The following is an 18073-nucleotide window of genomic DNA, read 5'->3' on the forward strand; positions in this document are numbered from 1 at the left end:
AGACGGGGTTTCACCATGTTCACTAGGATGATCTCCATCTCTGGACCTCGTGATCCGCCCGCCTCAGCCTCCCAAAGTGCTGGGATTACAGGCATGAGCCACTGCGCCCAGCCTTTTTTTTTTTTTTTTTTGAGATGGGAGTCTCGCTCCATTGCCAGGCTGGAGTACAGTGGCATGCTCTTGGCTCATCTACAACCTCCGCCTCCTGGGTTCAAGCAATTCTCCCTGCACCGGCCTCCAGAGTAGCTGGTATTACAGATGCTCGCCACCATACTGGGCTCATTTTTTTTATTTTTAGTAGAGACAGAGTTTCACCATGTTGGCCAGGCTGGTCTCGAACTCCTGACCCCAGGTGATCTGGCCACCTCGGCCTCCCAAAGTGCTGGGGTTACAGGTGTGAGCCACCATGCCCGGCCTTCAACAATGATTTCTATTCCTTCCTAAAACTCAAAAATTTTTTTAAGACTTAAAATGACAGGCAGCCGGGCGCGGTGGCTCAAGCCTGTAATCCCAGCACTTTGGGAGGCCGAGACGGGCAGATCACGAGGTCAGGAGATCGAGACCATCCTGGCTAACACAGTGAAACCCCGTCTCTACTAAAAAAATACAAAAAAAAAACTAGCCGGGCGAGGTGGCGGGCGCCTATAGTCCCAGCTACTTGGGAGGCTGAGGCAGGAGAATGGCGTGAACCCGGGCGGCGGAGCTTGCAGTGAGCTGAGATCCGGCCACTGCACTCCAGCCTGGGCGACAGAGCAAGACTCCATCTCAAAAAAAAAAGACAGGCACTTCTAACGCAGGCCAGCAGTCAAATAAATCATTAGGCTAAAAACAGAAGTGCCAACATAAGTACAGCTTCCTAATTTGATTGATGATATAATTTACAGCCACTTTATGACAAATTGTGAACAAACAACATTTCTCTAGAGTGAGTTACATATATTAATGATTTGCTATGTCTAAGTTCCTTATATATTACAAAAAGTGTTTACTTCAAAACAAAGCATGAGGGAGGGTCAGGAAGCAGACAGCGAGCAATGGGGACAGGAAATGAGTGGGTGAACCACATAGAGACCCAGAAGAGGCAGGTGGAAATAACTTCGCCAGGCAGGACTGGACCATGTATTGCTCACCAGGAGGCCACAGAACTTACTCAGGTAGGTGAAGACAAAAACTGAGGAGCCATGTCTCAAGAGGAATTCTACCTTGGGCTACAGATCAAGCAACTGAGTTTGGCATTCTCATATTATTTAAGAACAAAAGCCAGGATCACAGACTGGGGCAATGACTATTAGAATAAACGGTGGAAACGGTCTCACATTGGTTATTTTTGTGAAGAACAATGGTCTCCATGCTTGACCTGGCACCAGCAAGAAAAGCAGGAGAGTGGAAGGACAGGGAGGCGCTGGGAAGTCTGACATCATCTGCAGCAGATCAATCCAGCAAGCAAAGAGGGCCAAGAAACGGGATCACTGGCGACTTGCCAGGAAAAAGAAAGAACTGCATGAGAGGACTCCGAACCACCTTGGAGTCATATTGACAAAGGGCTCATGAGGTGATGAGCACTGGAACTGCCATTATAAAGCCAGGGAAACGTGGACCCTTGCAGACACATGTGGCTTTTACCAGGTACCTCAATCTTTCTCCCCAATCCTCGTCCTCAACTCTGCTTCCTCAAGCAGCTCTCACAGTGAGAGTCTTGTCTTCCCTGCCTGTGGGTCTGGCCATCATCCTGGTTACCTGGATGAGCATCTTGCGCAGGAAAGGCATGACAAACGCAGGGTTCATGCTACTGAGTCGGCCCACAGTGCAGATGGCCAGCTCCCGGATCTCAAACACCTGGTCATTCAGAGCCACAAACAAGGCCTGCAAGTTCTCCGCCTGGGCCAGGTGTGCATCAAAGCGCTCGTCCAGGGATGCCAAGACACAATAGCGAATGTCAGGGTCTGCAAGAGCAATGGAGCCTTTGAACATTTCTTCATGACTCAATCACTCCAGCCCTTCCCAGCTTCCACCTCCACTGCCATCAGCGTAGTGGGAAGATTCCAGATCCTTTCTCTCATCTAACCTCTGTTACTCTTTTCTCTACTCATAGGAGTGAAGCCAAAGAATTAAAGGCAGATTATCTTACACCAACAGGCTAGAGTAGCCACGCCTAACATGGCTTGGCAGAGAAATAGCCGAATATCAGCTTGTTGAGGCCGAAGATCTCTAGAAAGGCCACGTAATGAAACTGGCTACTCCCAACTGCCCCAAGCTCCTTAACTCCCCTAGATTGCTTCTGTCTTGGAAGCCTTACCAGGATCTGTTATCCCAACCACGAGTAGTTTGCTAAGCACATCTGCCACCACTTGCACTGCAGTCTGGCTAACCACATGAGCATGGCCACTGATGAGGTGGATGGAGGGCGTGAGCAGGCGGGAGCAGGTGCGGGCAGCCTCCATGCGGATCTCCTTGTGCTCACTGTTTAGAAAATGATCCGCACAGTGGCGAACAAATTGGGTCAGAGAGTGGCCTGGATAGAAAGGCAGAGAGAAAACAGAATAAACACTGCTGCTGCAGACAGGCAGGTCTGCAGCTTGCTAGCTGAATTTTCCATTTTGAGGCTACTAATTCTACTTTCAACCAGATATTGATCAATAAGATACTGACCCAGAACTTTTTTTTTTTTTTTTTTTTTGAGACAGAGTCTCGCTCTGTCGCCCAGGCTGGAGTGCAGTGGCACGATTTCCGCTCACTGCAAGCTCCACCTCCCGGATTCACGCCATTCTCCTGCCTCAGCCTCCCGAGTAGCTGGGACTACAGGCGCCCACCACCATGCCCGGCTAATTTTTTTTTCTTTTCTTTTTGTATTTTCAGTAGAGACAGGGTTTCACCGTGTTAGCCAGGATGATCTCGATCTCCTGACCTTGTGATCCTTCCGCCTCGGCCTCCCAAAGTGCTGGGATTACAGGCGTGAGCCACTGCACCCGGCCTGACCCAGAACTCTTAAAGGGTCACAAGGGGGCTTTCAATCAGCAGAAAGGCAAAAGCGGGTGGTGAAGGAGCAAGGAAACAGATCAAAGGTATGCCCCAATCCTAGCCTTTTTATATTCCCTTCAAATAATAAATTATTTTGTTTTATTCCAACTCAACTCCTTACATTCTTAGAGGATAATACAATTCTTGATCAAATTTACCGTGCCTGTTTTAGTTCCCAGATTTAAATACCAAAGAGTCTATGTAGGCTGGGTTTAAACATAGCTACTTTTTATTCACTAGAAATAAATTATCACCAGTGTGAATCAATGTTAAGTGGAGGAACTGCAATAGAGAAACCACAGGTGGCTGTCTCCAGACAGCATGTTTAGGCTTTCTGTACTTGCTTGTTTCCCTACAGTCTTGACCAATACTACCTATATAATCTTAAATTTCAAAAGTAGCAACTTCTCCTCCTGAAATAAATCTCTGTGGGGTATTATTGTGGGTTTACTTGCAGTTTAGAACTATACAGTACAGTACTTTTAGAAATCATACCGCCAGCAGGGCACAGTGGCTCACGGTTGTAATCCTAGCACTTTGGGAAGCCAAGGCAGGCAGATCGCTTGAGGTCAGGAGTTCCAGAACAGCCTGGCCAACATGGTGAAACTCCATCTCTACCAAAAATACAAAAATTAGCTGGGTATGGTGACACATGCCTACAGTCCCAGCTACTCAGGAGAATCGCTTGAATCCAGGAGGTGGAGGATGCAGTGAGCTGAGATCGTGCCACTGCACACCAGCCTAGGCAACAGAGAGACTTTGTCTCAAAAAAAAAAAAAAGAAAAAGAAAAAAGAAAGTATACCACCATAGACATGGAAACACCCAAAAGCCCTTGCTTATACATTTTAAAGCATTACATATCATCTCAGCTACAAGGAAGTGAAAAAGTGAGGACGTGAGGGGGATCTGTCTCTGAAGCATTATTTCCTTGGATCAACGTATACTTTCCCTCAAATCATGTGCCCCCAAACTCAGTATGGGACAAAGAAACAAATAAGAATTACCAACATATGGAAAGAGTCTAGGAAGGACAAGCTGCTATAGAATCAGCTATCCTGTCTCTGGGATCACAGCAAGATCCAGGAAGTCTAGATACTTTCATTCCTTTCCCAAAGTTTCCAGCAGCTCTCACTACCTTGCCACGAGACATTGTAATTTCTTACCTTCAAATTCAAAGCTGCCAAGCGTTCGGAGGGCAAGAGTGATGCTGCCCACATCGCTGGCCTCAGGGAGGGTTGTGAGGCCAGGAGAGGCCAGCTGATGGGCCAGGCCCTTGGGCATGCCTGGGTGACGGAGCGGTTTGTGCATAAGGACCAGGGACAGCATTTTCAGTAGCCCATCTTGAATGTCCTTCTTTAGCTGTGGAATCTGACGGCTCAGGTCGTAGAGCACTGCAGTGAGGGCAGGGCTGAGGGGAAGGAAACAAGCCACATAAGGGCTGGGCACATGACACTCAGTCTGTTCTTGGGAAGAAATAGCTTTCTCTCCCAGCAAGGGGATCAGGCCTCTGTTCTTCAGAGTAGAAAGGATATTATAAAATAAGAATAAAAGTGTAAACTCTCTTGACTTAGTCTCAGATATCCAAACAATCTGTGAGTTTCTGGTTCTCGTCACAGAAGACTTGCTCACTATAATTCAGCCACTACAGAAGACCAAGTCTCAACAAACGCTCTGGGAAGCAGATTTAAAACACTGTCCTTATTTTACAGATGAGGAGAAATTAGTTTAGGAAGCTTAAGCAACTTGCTCAATGATAATATACACAGTATTTGCAAATATTTATTGAGTACTTCCTATATGCCAAGCATGGTGCTAAGAGTGACTATATCATGAACCCACAGCAACCCTAGACAATAGGAATTACTATTGTACCCACTTTTCAGATTAAAAGAAAAAAATGAGGCCAGGCACGGAGGCTCACACCTGTAATCCCAGCACTTTGGGAGGCTGAGGTGGGCGGATCACAGGGTCAGGAGATTGAGACCATCCTGGCTAACATGGTGAAACCCCATCTCTACCAAAAATACAAAGAATTAGCCAGGCGTGGTGGCAGGTGCCTGTAGTCCCAGCTACTTGGGACACTGAGGCAGGAGAATGGCGTGAGCCCAGGAGGCGGAGCTTGCAGTGAGCTGAGATCTGGCCACTGCACTCCAGCCTGGGCGACAGAGCGAGACTCCGTCTCAAAAAAAAAAAAAAGAGGCTCAGAGAAATTAAATTAAATAACTTAGTCAAGATCACATAACACGCTAGTGATGAAACTAGGATTCAGTACTAGCCTATGTGTTTAGTCTAAGCTATCCTGTCCATCCAATTGAAAGTGCAAACAACCACGCCTCACTCTTTTAACAGTCCCAACACTCGGGGCCAAGCCTCACATTGATATAGGGCAAGCTCAGGTTTCTGACACCCACCTTAGTCCTACTGCCAGCATGGGCTCCAGCAGCTCTTTGATATCCTGCTGGATGCTTGGCCCCATTGCTCGAGCCAGCATGCTGATGCAAGTGAAGACTGTGGCGTCCACCTGCATTGCCTTCTGCCTCCTGCAAAGAAACCAACAGGGGTTAGTTGAGACATCATGACATTCTTTAATGTCCCACCTCAGAATCACCTTGGGGCAAGGAGAACAGGTTACTCAGGCAGGGCTACCACAGATGGGTGTGCAAGCCATCCACAGCACAGTTCAAAGGGGCCCATCACATCACAGTAACTGTAGATGTGTATATTTCTACAACAATCCAGCAGATGGCAGTAAAGTGTCTTAAGGAAGGGGCCCTTTTTCCGAATTCACACAGCTGTACCATATGGATTAGTGTGGTGCTCACCAAGATACTTACGTAGGAAGGGAGCTGAAAAATGTGTTCATCAGGGACAAGAAGGCAGTACACAGCCATCGTATTTAAAGAAATTCTTCTATGATGAGAATGCGGGGCTTTAGAATGGAGCCAGGCGCAGTAGCTCACACCTGTAATCCCAGCACTCTGGGAGGCTAAGGTGAGTGGATCACTTGAGGCCAGGAGTTCGAGACCAGCCTGGCCAACATGGTGAAACCCTGTGTCTACAAAAAAATACAATAATTAGCTGGGTGTGGTGGCACATGCCTGTAATCCCAGCTACTTGGGAGGCTGAGGCAGGAGATTTGCTTGAACCCAAGAAGAGGAGGTTGCAGTGAGCCAAGATTGCGCCACTGTACTCTGGCCTGGGCAACAAAGTGAGACTCTATCTCAAAAAAAAAAAAAAAAAAAAAAAAAAAAGAATGAGTGGGGCATATTAATTCACCACAGTAATCTTCGCTAATAAACAGGGAAGTATAAAGACAACCCTGAGACAAAGGGTGAGGAACACTGACCCCCCGCCTTAGCGAAGACACCCTGGCCTCTCCATCTGGCAGGATGCTGAGGGAGTTTCTCATATTGTATTCCCTAGAAGGTTTAAAGAGGTGGAATAACGTATTTAACCTTAGGTCCCTAAGGTTAGGGAAAGATGACCGTTAGGTCCCTTCAGTTCCAGTCAAGGATTCCTCTCTTTAGGTCTTATATCAAAATAAGACTTCTAAAAGCCAGAGAAAAAAGCAAAACTAGCAGATTTCCAGTAAATAATAACACTGAAAATAGCACTGACATCTCACGTGTTCTCAGGGTATTCAACCTCCCCAAATAGTTCATATATGTTATTTCATTCGGAAAAGCTTAGAATTCAACTGAGGAAGGGCTGTTCTTCATATGATTTGCTATACTCTGGAGTCTTAATGATGCAAAAAATGGCTTAAGCTCTGTGGATCTGGGATAGAGCGTCCTTCCTCTCCAACCAAATGAAGCGGAAGGTGAAATCGTAACAGAGGTGCTTACTTATGGGCGAAGTCCTTTGGGGGCAGGGCTGCTCGGATGATGTCCAGCACTCGAGGCAAATAGACCTTAAACTCAGACCTCACAGCCACAGAAAGTAGCCCCAGGGCTTGGAAGGCTGCTGTACGTTCCTTCTCCTTCTTGACACAGCTTAGGACATGGTTCATAGTATCTTGGAGGTACTGAGTATCTGAGGACAGAAAAGACAAAGTAGATAGCTCCAGGTCAGGGTTAGGGTCTATACATCAACAGTCAAAGGTGCTATAAAGCAATTCAGTTTAAGAATAAATTAAGAAAGTTGCCAGTGGCTCACGCCTGTAATCCCACCATTTAGGGAGGCCAAGGTGGGAGGATCATTTCATGCCAGGAGTTTGAAACAGCCTGGGCAACACAGCAAGACCCTGTCTCTACAAAAAATAAAAATTAGCCAGGTGTGGTGGTGCACGCCTGTAATCCCAGTTACTCGGGAGGCTGAGGCAGGAGGATCGCTTGAGCCCAGATGGTTGAGGCTGCAGAGGGGTGTGATCGTGTGCAGTGCTGCACTCAAGCCTGAGTGACAAAGCAAGACCCTGTCTCAGAAAAAAAAGAAAAAAAAATCCAAAAAACGCAACAGGTTGCCAAAACAGTATCATGTAATTGTCTCTATTATTGTTATATTTTGATATAAGAATTACATGCTCTTGCTTAAGAAATATATGTCAAACATTGTTTAAAAACAAGATCTAAACAATTTTACATTATAATGAAATTTGAAGTACGGTCATGGTGCAGTGTCTCACGCATGTAATCCCAGTACTTTGGGAGGCTGAGGAAGATCACTTGAGTCCAGGAGTTTGAGGCTGCACTGAGCCAAGAGCCATGCACTCCAGCCTGGGCAACAGAATAAGATCCTGTCTCAGGGCCAGGCTGGTGGCTCATGCCTGTAATCCCAGCACTTTGGGACGCCAAGGTGGGTGGATCACCTGAGGTCAGGAGTTGGATACCAGCCTGACTAACATAAAGAAACCCCATCTCTACTAAAAATACAAAATTAGTCGGGCACAGGGGTGTATGTCTGTAATCCTAGCTACTCGGGAGGCTGAGGCAGGAGAATCACTTGAACCCGGGAGACGGCGGTTGTGGTGAGCCGAGATCATGCCATTCCACTCCAGCCTGGGCAACAAGAGCAAAACTACATCTTATTAAAAAAAAAAAAAAAAAAAAAAAAAAGGACCCTGTCTCAAACTAATAAAAACCCAGTACAGGGCCGGGCACAGTGGCTCACACCTGTAATCCCAACACTTTAGGAGGCCGAGGCGGGTGGATGCCTGAGCTCAGGTGTTTGAGACCAGCCTGCACAACATGATGAAACCCCGTCTCTACTAAAATACAAAAAATCAGCTGGGCGTGGAGGCGTGTGCCTGTAGTCCCAGCTACTTGGGAGGCTGATGCAGGAGAATCGCTTGAACCCGGGAGGTGGAGGTTGCAGTGAGCCAAGATTGTGCCACTGCACTCCAGCCTGGGTGACAGAGCAAGACTCTGTCTTAGAAAAACAAACAAACAAAGAAATAAACAGTACAGTCTTGTGGCACTTAACAATGTTTGTGTTAACAATGGACCACATATATGTGGTGGTCCCGTAAGATTATAATACAGTATATTTTTGTGTATCTTTTCTGTCTATGTTTAGATACACAAACATTTACCACTATTTTACAGTTGCCTATTCATTACAGTAACATGCTGCACAAGCTGTAGCCCAGGAGCAATAGGCTATACCACAGAGCTAGGTGTAGAGCAGGCTATACCATCTGGGTTTATGTAAATATATTCTATGATGTTCATACAAGGATAAATTCTCCTAAGGACACATTTCTCAGAATGTATCCCCATCGTTAAGTAATATATGACTGTAATACTGAACACTGTTTGCAATAAACAGGCCATTCTATTCAGCTTAGGCCTGGAAATCATTTTGCTATTACCTAGAGATTTTTGTGACAGTTATATTTAATAGAAGATTTAGTCTGTAATTTGGAAAGCCACATGTGTATTTTCACTAAGTTTACATAAGCCAGTGTGCATGGGTAGGCGATTCTCGTACAATTCAAGCTAAAGTGTTATTTCTCCTCTGAAAGCTGGAATTTCCTGATTCTTGCTTCTTGTCTATTCCTTCTTCTCCATTGATGTTGGTCCCCAGTATAGGCACCAGTAGTACACATAAAGTAGGAGAGAAGGGAAAACCACACACCCCTTAGGAAGTTAGGGGTGTTGAAAGCTACCAGAACCACATTTAGACAGTGAATTAGACTCCTAAAGCAGCACATATCATGACTGCATTTACTCTGAGAAATGTTTTCTCCCATGGCTTTTGCGGTCAAATGACAATGAGGCATGCTGGGGCTTGAAGACAGATGACCAAGGTGATACAACCCTAAAATAAGAGTGAGTCAACAAGAAAAACTAGGGGGATAGCATTTCGGCAGGAAATGGGCTAAAATCAAGAGTATAATTTCTTGGCAAGGCACCATGGCTCATGTCTGTAATCCCAAGCACTGTGGGAGGCTGAGGCGGGAGAATTGCTTGAGCCCAGGAGTTCAAGACCAGCCTGGGCAACATAGTGAGACCCCATCCCTACAAAAAAAAATTTTTTTAAATCAGCCATGTGAAGAGACTCACGCCTGTGGGCCTACCTACTTGGGAGGCTGAGGTGAGAGGATCGCTTGAGCTCAGTAGGTCATGGCTGCAGTGAGCTGTGACCGCCATCCCTGCACTTCAGCCTGGGAGACACAGCAAGACCCTGTCTCAAAAAAAAAACCCAAGAGAGCATAATTTTCTTTTCTGGATTTAACACTCTGAGAAATTAGAAATCTGACTTTAGAGATTCCAGTCCAGTCTTGGGAGTATTTTTTGTATTTCTAAAGCTTATACCACTGAGAAGTTTAAGCAGTAACTTCCAAACTGCAAGCTTTAAACAAATAGTACTTATGCAATGAAGCGAATACTTATAGGGGGTGCCCAGGCTGAATGTCACTGGCATATTTTGGCAAATTTAATAAAACAACTTTGACTAACCTTAAAAAAGAGAGCAACAATAATAACAAACACCCACATCAAAAGAAGAAATCTAGGGCCCTCCGAGCCTTCGTATCCTGCCGCTAGGCAGCCTTCTGAACTTACAAGGGTAACTTACAAGGGTAATATGCCAGACTTTCATCAAATTTGGCCTAGTTATTAGTTTCTTTTGAACCACAGACTTTTAATCCAAGATCATTTAAAGCTCTACTGAACAGCAGCCTGCCTGGTCACTAAAAAAGAGAAAAGCTGCTGTGTGCCAGTCTGGAAGAATAGAAACTAACAAAATATGGGTGATTTTCCTCCTGTTATTTCTCTCTGGTTCAGTGGTTTTATGTGGCTGATTTATGAGGTCAAGTCCTCAACCAACACGTTGTACTTCTTTTGAGCAGTGTGTTTAACACTTGACCAGCTACATTTCTCCCGTGGTTTGTCTGGGCTGGGTGGCGTGAAGTGAGTCTGTGTGCCAGGGAATAGGGTCTGCTGAGGGCCAGGCTGGCCTTTTGCTTATGTTCCTGGCTCTCACTGGGTCCTGAATGCTTCACTAAACACAGGCAATGAGCACCACGGTAAAGCGGGAAGACATGTTCAAGACTGGGTGCCTGTGCTCAGCAAGTGGGGAGGTAAGACAAGGACATTAAGTCCTTGTCTTACCTTAAGTATGAACAGGCAACTGGAACATTACAAATTTTATCTCTACCCTATTTCCAAAACAGATTTAAAGTAGCCTGAGGAGGCTGTAATAATATATAGTGGTTTCCATTTATTGGGGCTAACTCTGGGCCAGGCACTACAGTAGGTGCTTAGGCATTAATGCTGCTCATCTTGGGAGGCAGAGATTGTTATTCTGATTTTACAAGTCAGGAAGCTGCGGCCCAGGTAGGTAAAGTAATCTGTCCAAAACCTCATGGTTAAGGGCAGAGGTAGGGTTCATCTCAGGTCTGATGCCAAACCTTTCCATAGCTGAGGGCTATGACGGAAGAAGGAAAGGACATTTACAGCTGGAGCAATCCAGGAAGGCTTCGTTAAGAAGTTGGAATCTGAGTTGGGCCAGGTTCAGGAGCCAGGGATTGATGCTCCCTGCAAGTGGTGAGGCAGCTTGGTGACCACCTCAGGGACAGAAGCAGGATGATCCCCAAACCCTCCCTCACAGAGCTTTGACGTAGATACTGCACAGTAGCTACATCAAAACTGCCCGCCCTTTGGTCTCTTTTAAGTCTACTTGTGAACTTGTTGGCATCCATACATGAGAACTTGCTTGGCCGTAGAACTGCCTCTCTGCCTACTTGTTCTGATTGTTCCTATGTCTGCTGCCTCTGACATTAGTGGAAAACCTGAACTAAGTATCACTGAAATTGGACATGAGGCAAAGAAATCAGAGATTCGTTGGCACTGCTTCAAAGGAAAAGATACTTGGATTTTCTGGAATCACCTGTTCCCTGTTTAATTACCCTGAGATGGGTAATGATGTCTTCCATGGACATCCTCACCTGTGAAGGCAGAAGGTCGGAATGCAGCCAAGCGGGGCAACAAATTAAGGATTGTCATTTGGATCAGCGAGTTCTTGCTATTCCTGCATTTCAGCACCCACTGGCATACCTGAGAGAGGAAGGATAAAGGGTTGGCAGGGGAAAAGTGAGGTGTGGAGCTTGGGAAAAGAAGGAAAGGGCCTCTCACCACCTACCTGATCAAATTTCTCCTCCATCAAGTCTCTGCAACACCGGCTCTCCACCAGGGTGGACTTAGCTGGGCTGGGGGAGGCCCCAAATCCCATGAGGCCTTGGTGAGAGCTGTACCCCAGCAGCCCCACCAAGGCATTTGACTGCTGGGGCTGTACAGCCTGGAAGCTGGTGAAGGGGGTAATGTGACGAGGTTTTGTTCCGAAGCCCATGAGATCTTTGCAGTACTTGTCGTGTACCAGCTGCTGCTGTGTGATTTCTTCCATTTCTTCCCTTAGACGCTATACATATAAGGAAAAAAAAAATCATCTTTACTTATGACTGGCATTCAAACTGGGCACTGTGGAGTCTACAGACCATTACATTTGCCTAATCCCAAAATGCAACTACTTCCAAAGTGAAGGGTGGCCACTCTTCATGTTTAGGGTTACAATTTCCCCAGAACCTTGCAAGGAACCTGATTTTGTTCTAAGTTAGGCAGAAGAGCACCACCTACTGAAAATAAAGCAGCAGCAGAGGGCTGCCTTGTCAAGGGGTCTCACCTCCCAGGACTCCTCACTTGGTTTGGAAAGGCTGACTTGCATATTGCTGTGACTACTGACCTAAGCCACCGCAATGAGGCCTGCAAAGGTGATGGGAGGCCCCTGCCAGCATCCTGTTAAGGACTGTCTCATCTATTTCTTCCCCCCTGGAAACCCAGGTAAAAACTTAAGCAGGCCGGGCATGGTGGCCCATGCCTATAATCCTGGTAATTTGGGAGGCCGAGGTGGGTGGATCACCTGAGGTCAGGAGTTCAAGACCAGCTTGGCCAACATGGTGAAAGCCCATCTCCATTAAAAATACAAAACATTAGCTGGGCGTCGTGGCGCGTGCCTGTAGTCCTGGCTACTCGGGGGCTGAGGCAGGAGAATCGCTTGAACCCAGCAGGCAGAGGTTGCAGTGAGCCAAGATTGCACCACGGCAATCCAGCCTGAGCAATGAGAGAAATTCTGTCTCAAAAAAACAAAAAACAAAAACTTAACCAAGCAATTTTCTCAGAATCCTAGGAATCCACAGGTGGTGTGGAATAAGCTGACTGAGAACTCATGTCTATTCCCTTTACAAAGGGCTGCTTAATTACTCATCCTCAGCCAGAAGCAAGGGCTCACACCCGTAATCCCAGCACTTTGGGGGCCGAGGAGGGCAGATTATGAGGTCAGGAGTTCGAGACCAGTCTGACCAACATGGTGAAAACCTGTTTCTACTAAAAATACAAAAATTAGCTCATTGTGGTGGCACATGCCTATAATCCCAGCTACTTGGGAGCCTCAGGCAGTAGAACTGCTTGAACCCAGGAGGCGGAGGTTGCAGTGAGCCGAGATCACGCGAACTGTACTCCAGTCTGGGCGACAAAGCAAGACTCAGTCTTGGGGCCGCAGGAGCAGGGTTGGGGAGTACTCATCCTCCAAGACTCCAAATTGAGAAAGACACACAAGTTTTCCAAACTTCTAAACTTTTCTTGACACACATATTTTCACTTTTCAGAAAATCTTATCCACTCCTCTTGTCAAAGTTACCAATGAGTCTTAAGCTGCTAAATCCAATGGTCAATTCTCAGTCCTCATCTTATTTGACTTATCTGCAGCATTTGATCCAACTGATACTTTCACCTCCTTGAAGCCCTTTCTTCACTTGGCTTCTCAGACTCTAAACTCTCCTGGCTCTCCTCCTCCCTCCCTGGCTGTTCCTTCCCCATCCCCCTTGGTCCTCTTCATCTCCTGACCTCAGGTTCGCAGACCCCATCTCTTCTCCAACTGTACTAGTTCCCTGACTATTCAGTATCTCCACTCAGGTGCCCAACAGGTCTCTAAGATAACAGGTTCAAAACCAAACTCCCAGACTTCTCCCTCAAGCCTGCTCTTCCCATTTCAGTCTTCCCACTGCAGCGAATGGCAACTTTATCCTCCTAATACTCAGGCCAAACACCTTGACACTTCTTCCTCTCCATCTACCTCCAAACCATCAGCAAATCCCAAATTCAGAATCCAGTTGCTTCTTGCAACTCCATAGCTCCCACTGTGGTCTGAGTCACAAATATCCCCCGCTAAGACTGTCGCAGTTCCCTCCTAACTGGATTCCTGGCTTTAATCCTTGGCTCTCTAACAATCCATTCTCAACACACTGGCAAGAGTGATCCTTTTGAAATATGAGTTAAATGTCACTCCACTGCTCAAAGCCCACTTATAGCTTCCCGCTTCCCACACAAAGGCCCTATGTGATATGCCCCTTCCTTCCCCTAGGTGTTCCTCTGACCCCATATCCCCACGCACCTCTCCTGCTCACTCTGCTCAGCCATGGTAGGGGAGCTGCTACTCAGTATTTGCTGCTCCTCTGATACACCAGCACGCTCCTGCCTCAGGCCCACTGCCTGCAATGCTCTTCCCCAGATACCTGCAAGGCTTTTTTCTAACCTCCTTCATGGCTGTACTCAAATGGCACCATGTTTTAAAATGTAATCCTTAATCTAGGCTAGCACTCTGTATTCCCCTTCCTTACTCCACTTTTCTCCATAGCTCTTATAACCATATGATATATAATAGGTTTTTACTTGTATATAATCTATCTTCCCCTATAAGAATGGAATCTGTTTTGTTCAATGCTGGATTATTCTAGCTCTTAGGACACAGTGTAGCTGGCATATACTAGGTGCTCAATTAATATGTGTTGAATGAATGAACAAATTGTGAAATTTTAATACCTTATATTTGGATAGTTTCTTTTTTCTTTTTTTTTTTTTGGAGACGACATCTCACTATGTTGCCCAGGCTGGTCTCAAACTCCTGAGGTCAAGTGATTCTCCCACCTCGGCTTCCCAGAATGCTTGGATTACAGGCATGAGCCAGCCGTGGACAGTTTCTTATAATTTACAAACCACCTTCACAAGAACTATTTCACTTAAATCTGACAACCACTCTATGAGCTAGGTGATACTGTTCTGTTTTAATGGGAGGAAACAAAGATCTCAGAGCCACCCAGATTACAATGGAAAACATCATATTAAACTCTGGAGGGAAAATCTGAAGGTTACCACTTATAGAACACCCACTATGTATCAGGTGCTGTGCTGGACACTTCACATACACAGTCATCCCCTTGGTATCCTTGGGGGTTGGTTCCATGACCCACTGTAGATACCAAAATCTGCAGATGCTCAAGTCCCTCAGATAAAGTAGCATAACATTTGCATATAACCTATGTATAGCCTCCCACATACTTTAAATCATCTCTATGTTAGTTATAATACCTAATACAATGTAAATGCTACGTAAATATTTGTTGCACTGTATTTTTAAAAATTTGTATTATCTTTAAATTGTTGTATTGTTTTTTCTTTGATTTTTTTTTCTTTTTAAAAAGTTAAAAAAATTTTTTTCATAGAGACGCGGTCTCACCATCTTTTGCCCAGGCTGGTCTCAAACTCCTGGGCTCAAGTGATCTTCCCACTTCAGCCTCCCAAAGTGCTGAAACTGCAGGTGTGGGCCACTGCACCCAGCTCTGGGTATTTGTGAACCATTACTAGTTGAATCCAGATGTAGAACTCATGGATATAGAAGGCCAACATCATTTAGAAACCGTACAAGAACCCAATGAGGTAGGTAAGAGCTCCCGTCCAAAGGCAGAAAAATGAGGTTAAACAGGTAATTTGCCTGAGTCACACAGTCAACAGAGCGGTGGGGATCTGAAGCCAGACTCCTCCTGCTTCTGCAAACTGCTGCATGCGCTGCTTCCACATCTGGGCACAGCTATTATCTAACAAGCACTGTGTCTATTATAAGCAGGAATCCCCGGGGTAAAATTTCACAGCTTGTTTTCTACAGCCAGTCTCACAGATGGAGCTTTACCTCCCAAATATATCCTCAATCAACTACTTCTCAGTATCTGTGCCACCATTCTTAGTCAAAGCCACCACTGTCACTCATCCAGACTACTGTAATAGCTTTGTCTGTCAGCCGTGAGAATGCAACCTCCAACTACAAGGCGCATAACCAAGGGCCCCAGCTGCTGCTCTGAAACCCATCACTAAGTTTGTGGCAGCGCCACCCATTGCTCCCAGTCAATGACAGAACACAGTAGGGATGCTAAGGCTGTCCTGCTCCTGGGAGACACAGACCTCTCCGACGGCCAACTTTGGCTTGAGGACCCTGCAGGGGCCCTGCATAGTAGGCTAGGACACTTCTAGCCGTATTTTACCCTCTTGCTTACTCAGGGTCAGATGTACATTGTGGTCTGATGGTTCTCCCAGCTCCCTCCCCATATTCTCTTGAAGGCTGTTTCCCTAATAAAATCCATGTACTTTTAAACCCACCTTCTCAAGTCAACACATCTCCTAGTTGGTCTCCCTGCTTTCATTCCTGCCTTTCCCCACAGTTTTTCCTATAAGCAGTCAGTGATTGTTAGAAACGCATGACATCACATTATTTGCCTGTGTGCACACTTTCAATGTCTACCCCGCAAAAGCTCGTGTTTACTGTGAACTGCGGGCCTATTAATTTGGCCCCTCCTTCCCTCTCCCTTGCTCCCGGTACACCAGCCATACTTCCCTTCCGTTTCATCAGTGTCTCACACTCTTCCGCCTCAAAGCCTCAGCCTGGAACACAGTTCCCTGGCCTGCTGCAAGGTAGCTCCTTTGTATCATGTGGACCCCCCTCAAGTAACACCACCTGAGAGAGGACCTTCCTCGACCCTCCACTCACCCCATCCCGGTCACTCTCTATCCTACTCTTCTTTAACTTTCTTCATAGAACTTAGTGCTATCTGAAATTATCTTATTTACTTATTTATTATGTTTCCCACCACAAAATGTCAGCTCCATGAGGACATGGATCTCGCCTTGCCTTGCTCACAGAATGGTACATGGGGAGCCTGGACTCCTCTCTGCCGTGGCTTCTCACCTCTCCCTCCATGCTGCTGATTCGGACCAGCTCGTTAAGGATCAGCAAGGCTCCATGGATCCGATCATCCCGATTCATGCCCTTCTCTTTGGCCAAGGTCTCATCAAACCCCTTCTCTGCTTCTTCAAATGTGTGCTATGTAAAAAGACAGGGTGCCTTCATTAGAGACAGAGTACAAACCCAGAAAGAATATAGGCCCATCCCATCTACACTGGGGGTTCTGAGGTGTTACCATGCCTCCTCAGTGCCTTGTGCCAGTTATCGACAAAACTGATCAATCTCTTTTATTTAATTCAGCTTCAATTCCCTTTTTTTTTTTTTTTTTTTGAGATGGAGTCTTGCTTTGTTGTCCAGGCTGGAGTGCAGTGGTGCAATCTCGGCTCTCCACAATCTCCACCTCCGGGGTTCAAGTGATTCTCCTGCCTCAGTACCCCCGAGTAGCTGGAATTACAGGCACACACCACCACGCCTGGCTAATTTTTGTATTTTTAGTAGAGATAGGGCTTCACCATATTAACCAGGCTGGTCTCAAACTCCTGACCTCAAGTGATCCACCCACCTCAGCCTCCCAAAGTGCTGTGATAACAGCTGTGAGCCACCACGCCCGGCTCCAGTTTCAATTCTCATAATAAGCCTTTGAGGAAGATATCATCATCATCTCTATTTAACAGCTAAAAACACAGACTCAAAGAATTTAAGTGACTTGTCCAAGATAACACAGCAAAGGCAAGACTGGAACCCAGGTCTCTCAATCCCATGTTCAGAGCTCTTTTTCTAACATAAGACTCACTGATAAGTTCCCCCTGCAGCAGTAATCAGCACAGGCCTCATGATACTAGAACAGAGAGAACTGGCACTTTCTAAATTGGTATCATTTGTATTGCACTGATTTTAAGATACCTATTTTTCCATATTTTAACATCTCTGAAAAGAGATGTCTTTTTTTCTCGAGACAGAGTCTCACATTGTTGCCAAGGCTGGAGTGCAGTGGTGTGATCATGACTCACTGCAGCCTTGATCTCTCGGGCTCAAGTAGTTCTCCTGCCTCAGCCTCTCAAATAGCTGGGACCACAGGCGTATAACACGAGGCCCAGTTAATTTTTTTTATTTTTTGTAGAGATGGGGTCCCACATGCTGCCCAGGCTGGTCTCAAACTCCTGAGCTCAAGCAATCCTTCTGCCTTGGCCTCCCAAAGTGTTGGGATTACAGGCATGAGAATCCGGCTGAGATGTCTTACAATTATTGATAAGAAGAAGGTACAAAGTCAGCCGGGCACAGTGGCTCATGGTGGATCACGAGGTCAAGAGATTGAGACCATCCTGGCCAACACGGTGAAATCCCATCTCTACTGAAAATACAAAAATTAGCTGGGCGTAATGGCACATGCCTGTAGTCCCAGGTACTCGGGAGGCTGAGGTAGGAGAATCACTTGAACCCAGGAGGCAGAGGATGCAGTGAGCCAAAATCACACCACTGAACTCCAGTCTGGTGACTGAGCACGACCCAGACTCAAAAAAAAAAAAAAAAAAAATTCTGATTTTAGTGAAG

General features: G+C 46.1%; 1 protein-coding gene across 2 annotated transcripts in view; it reads right to left on the reverse strand.

The window, feature by feature from the left end:
• Positions 1–18073, reverse strand: part of MTOR (mechanistic target of rapamycin (serine/threonine kinase)) — a 152242-nt gene that overhangs the window by 125947 nt on the left and 8222 nt on the right. For both annotated transcript variants that reach the window (XM_011935809.1, XM_011935808.1), the window contains exons 6-13: positions 16526–16660; positions 11600–11875; positions 11406–11514; positions 6865–7051; positions 5431–5559; positions 4183–4427; positions 2297–2512; positions 1738–1943 (exon numbers count right to left, since the gene is read on the reverse strand). In XM_011935809.1, coding sequence (XP_011791199.1) covers positions 1738–1943; positions 2297–2512; positions 4183–4427; positions 5431–5559; positions 6865–7051; positions 11406–11514; positions 11600–11875; positions 16526–16660 — 1503 coding nt within the window. The remainder of the gene's footprint in view (positions 1–1737; positions 1944–2296; positions 2513–4182; positions 4428–5430; positions 5560–6864; positions 7052–11405; positions 11515–11599; positions 11876–16525; positions 16661–18073) is intronic.

Source organism: Colobus angolensis, unplaced genomic scaffold, assembly GCF_000951035.1.
Source record: "Colobus angolensis palliatus isolate OR3802 unplaced genomic scaffold, Cang.pa_1.0 Scaffold149, whole genome shotgun sequence".
NCBI lineage: Eukaryota > Metazoa > Chordata > Mammalia > Primates > Cercopithecidae > Colobus > Colobus angolensis.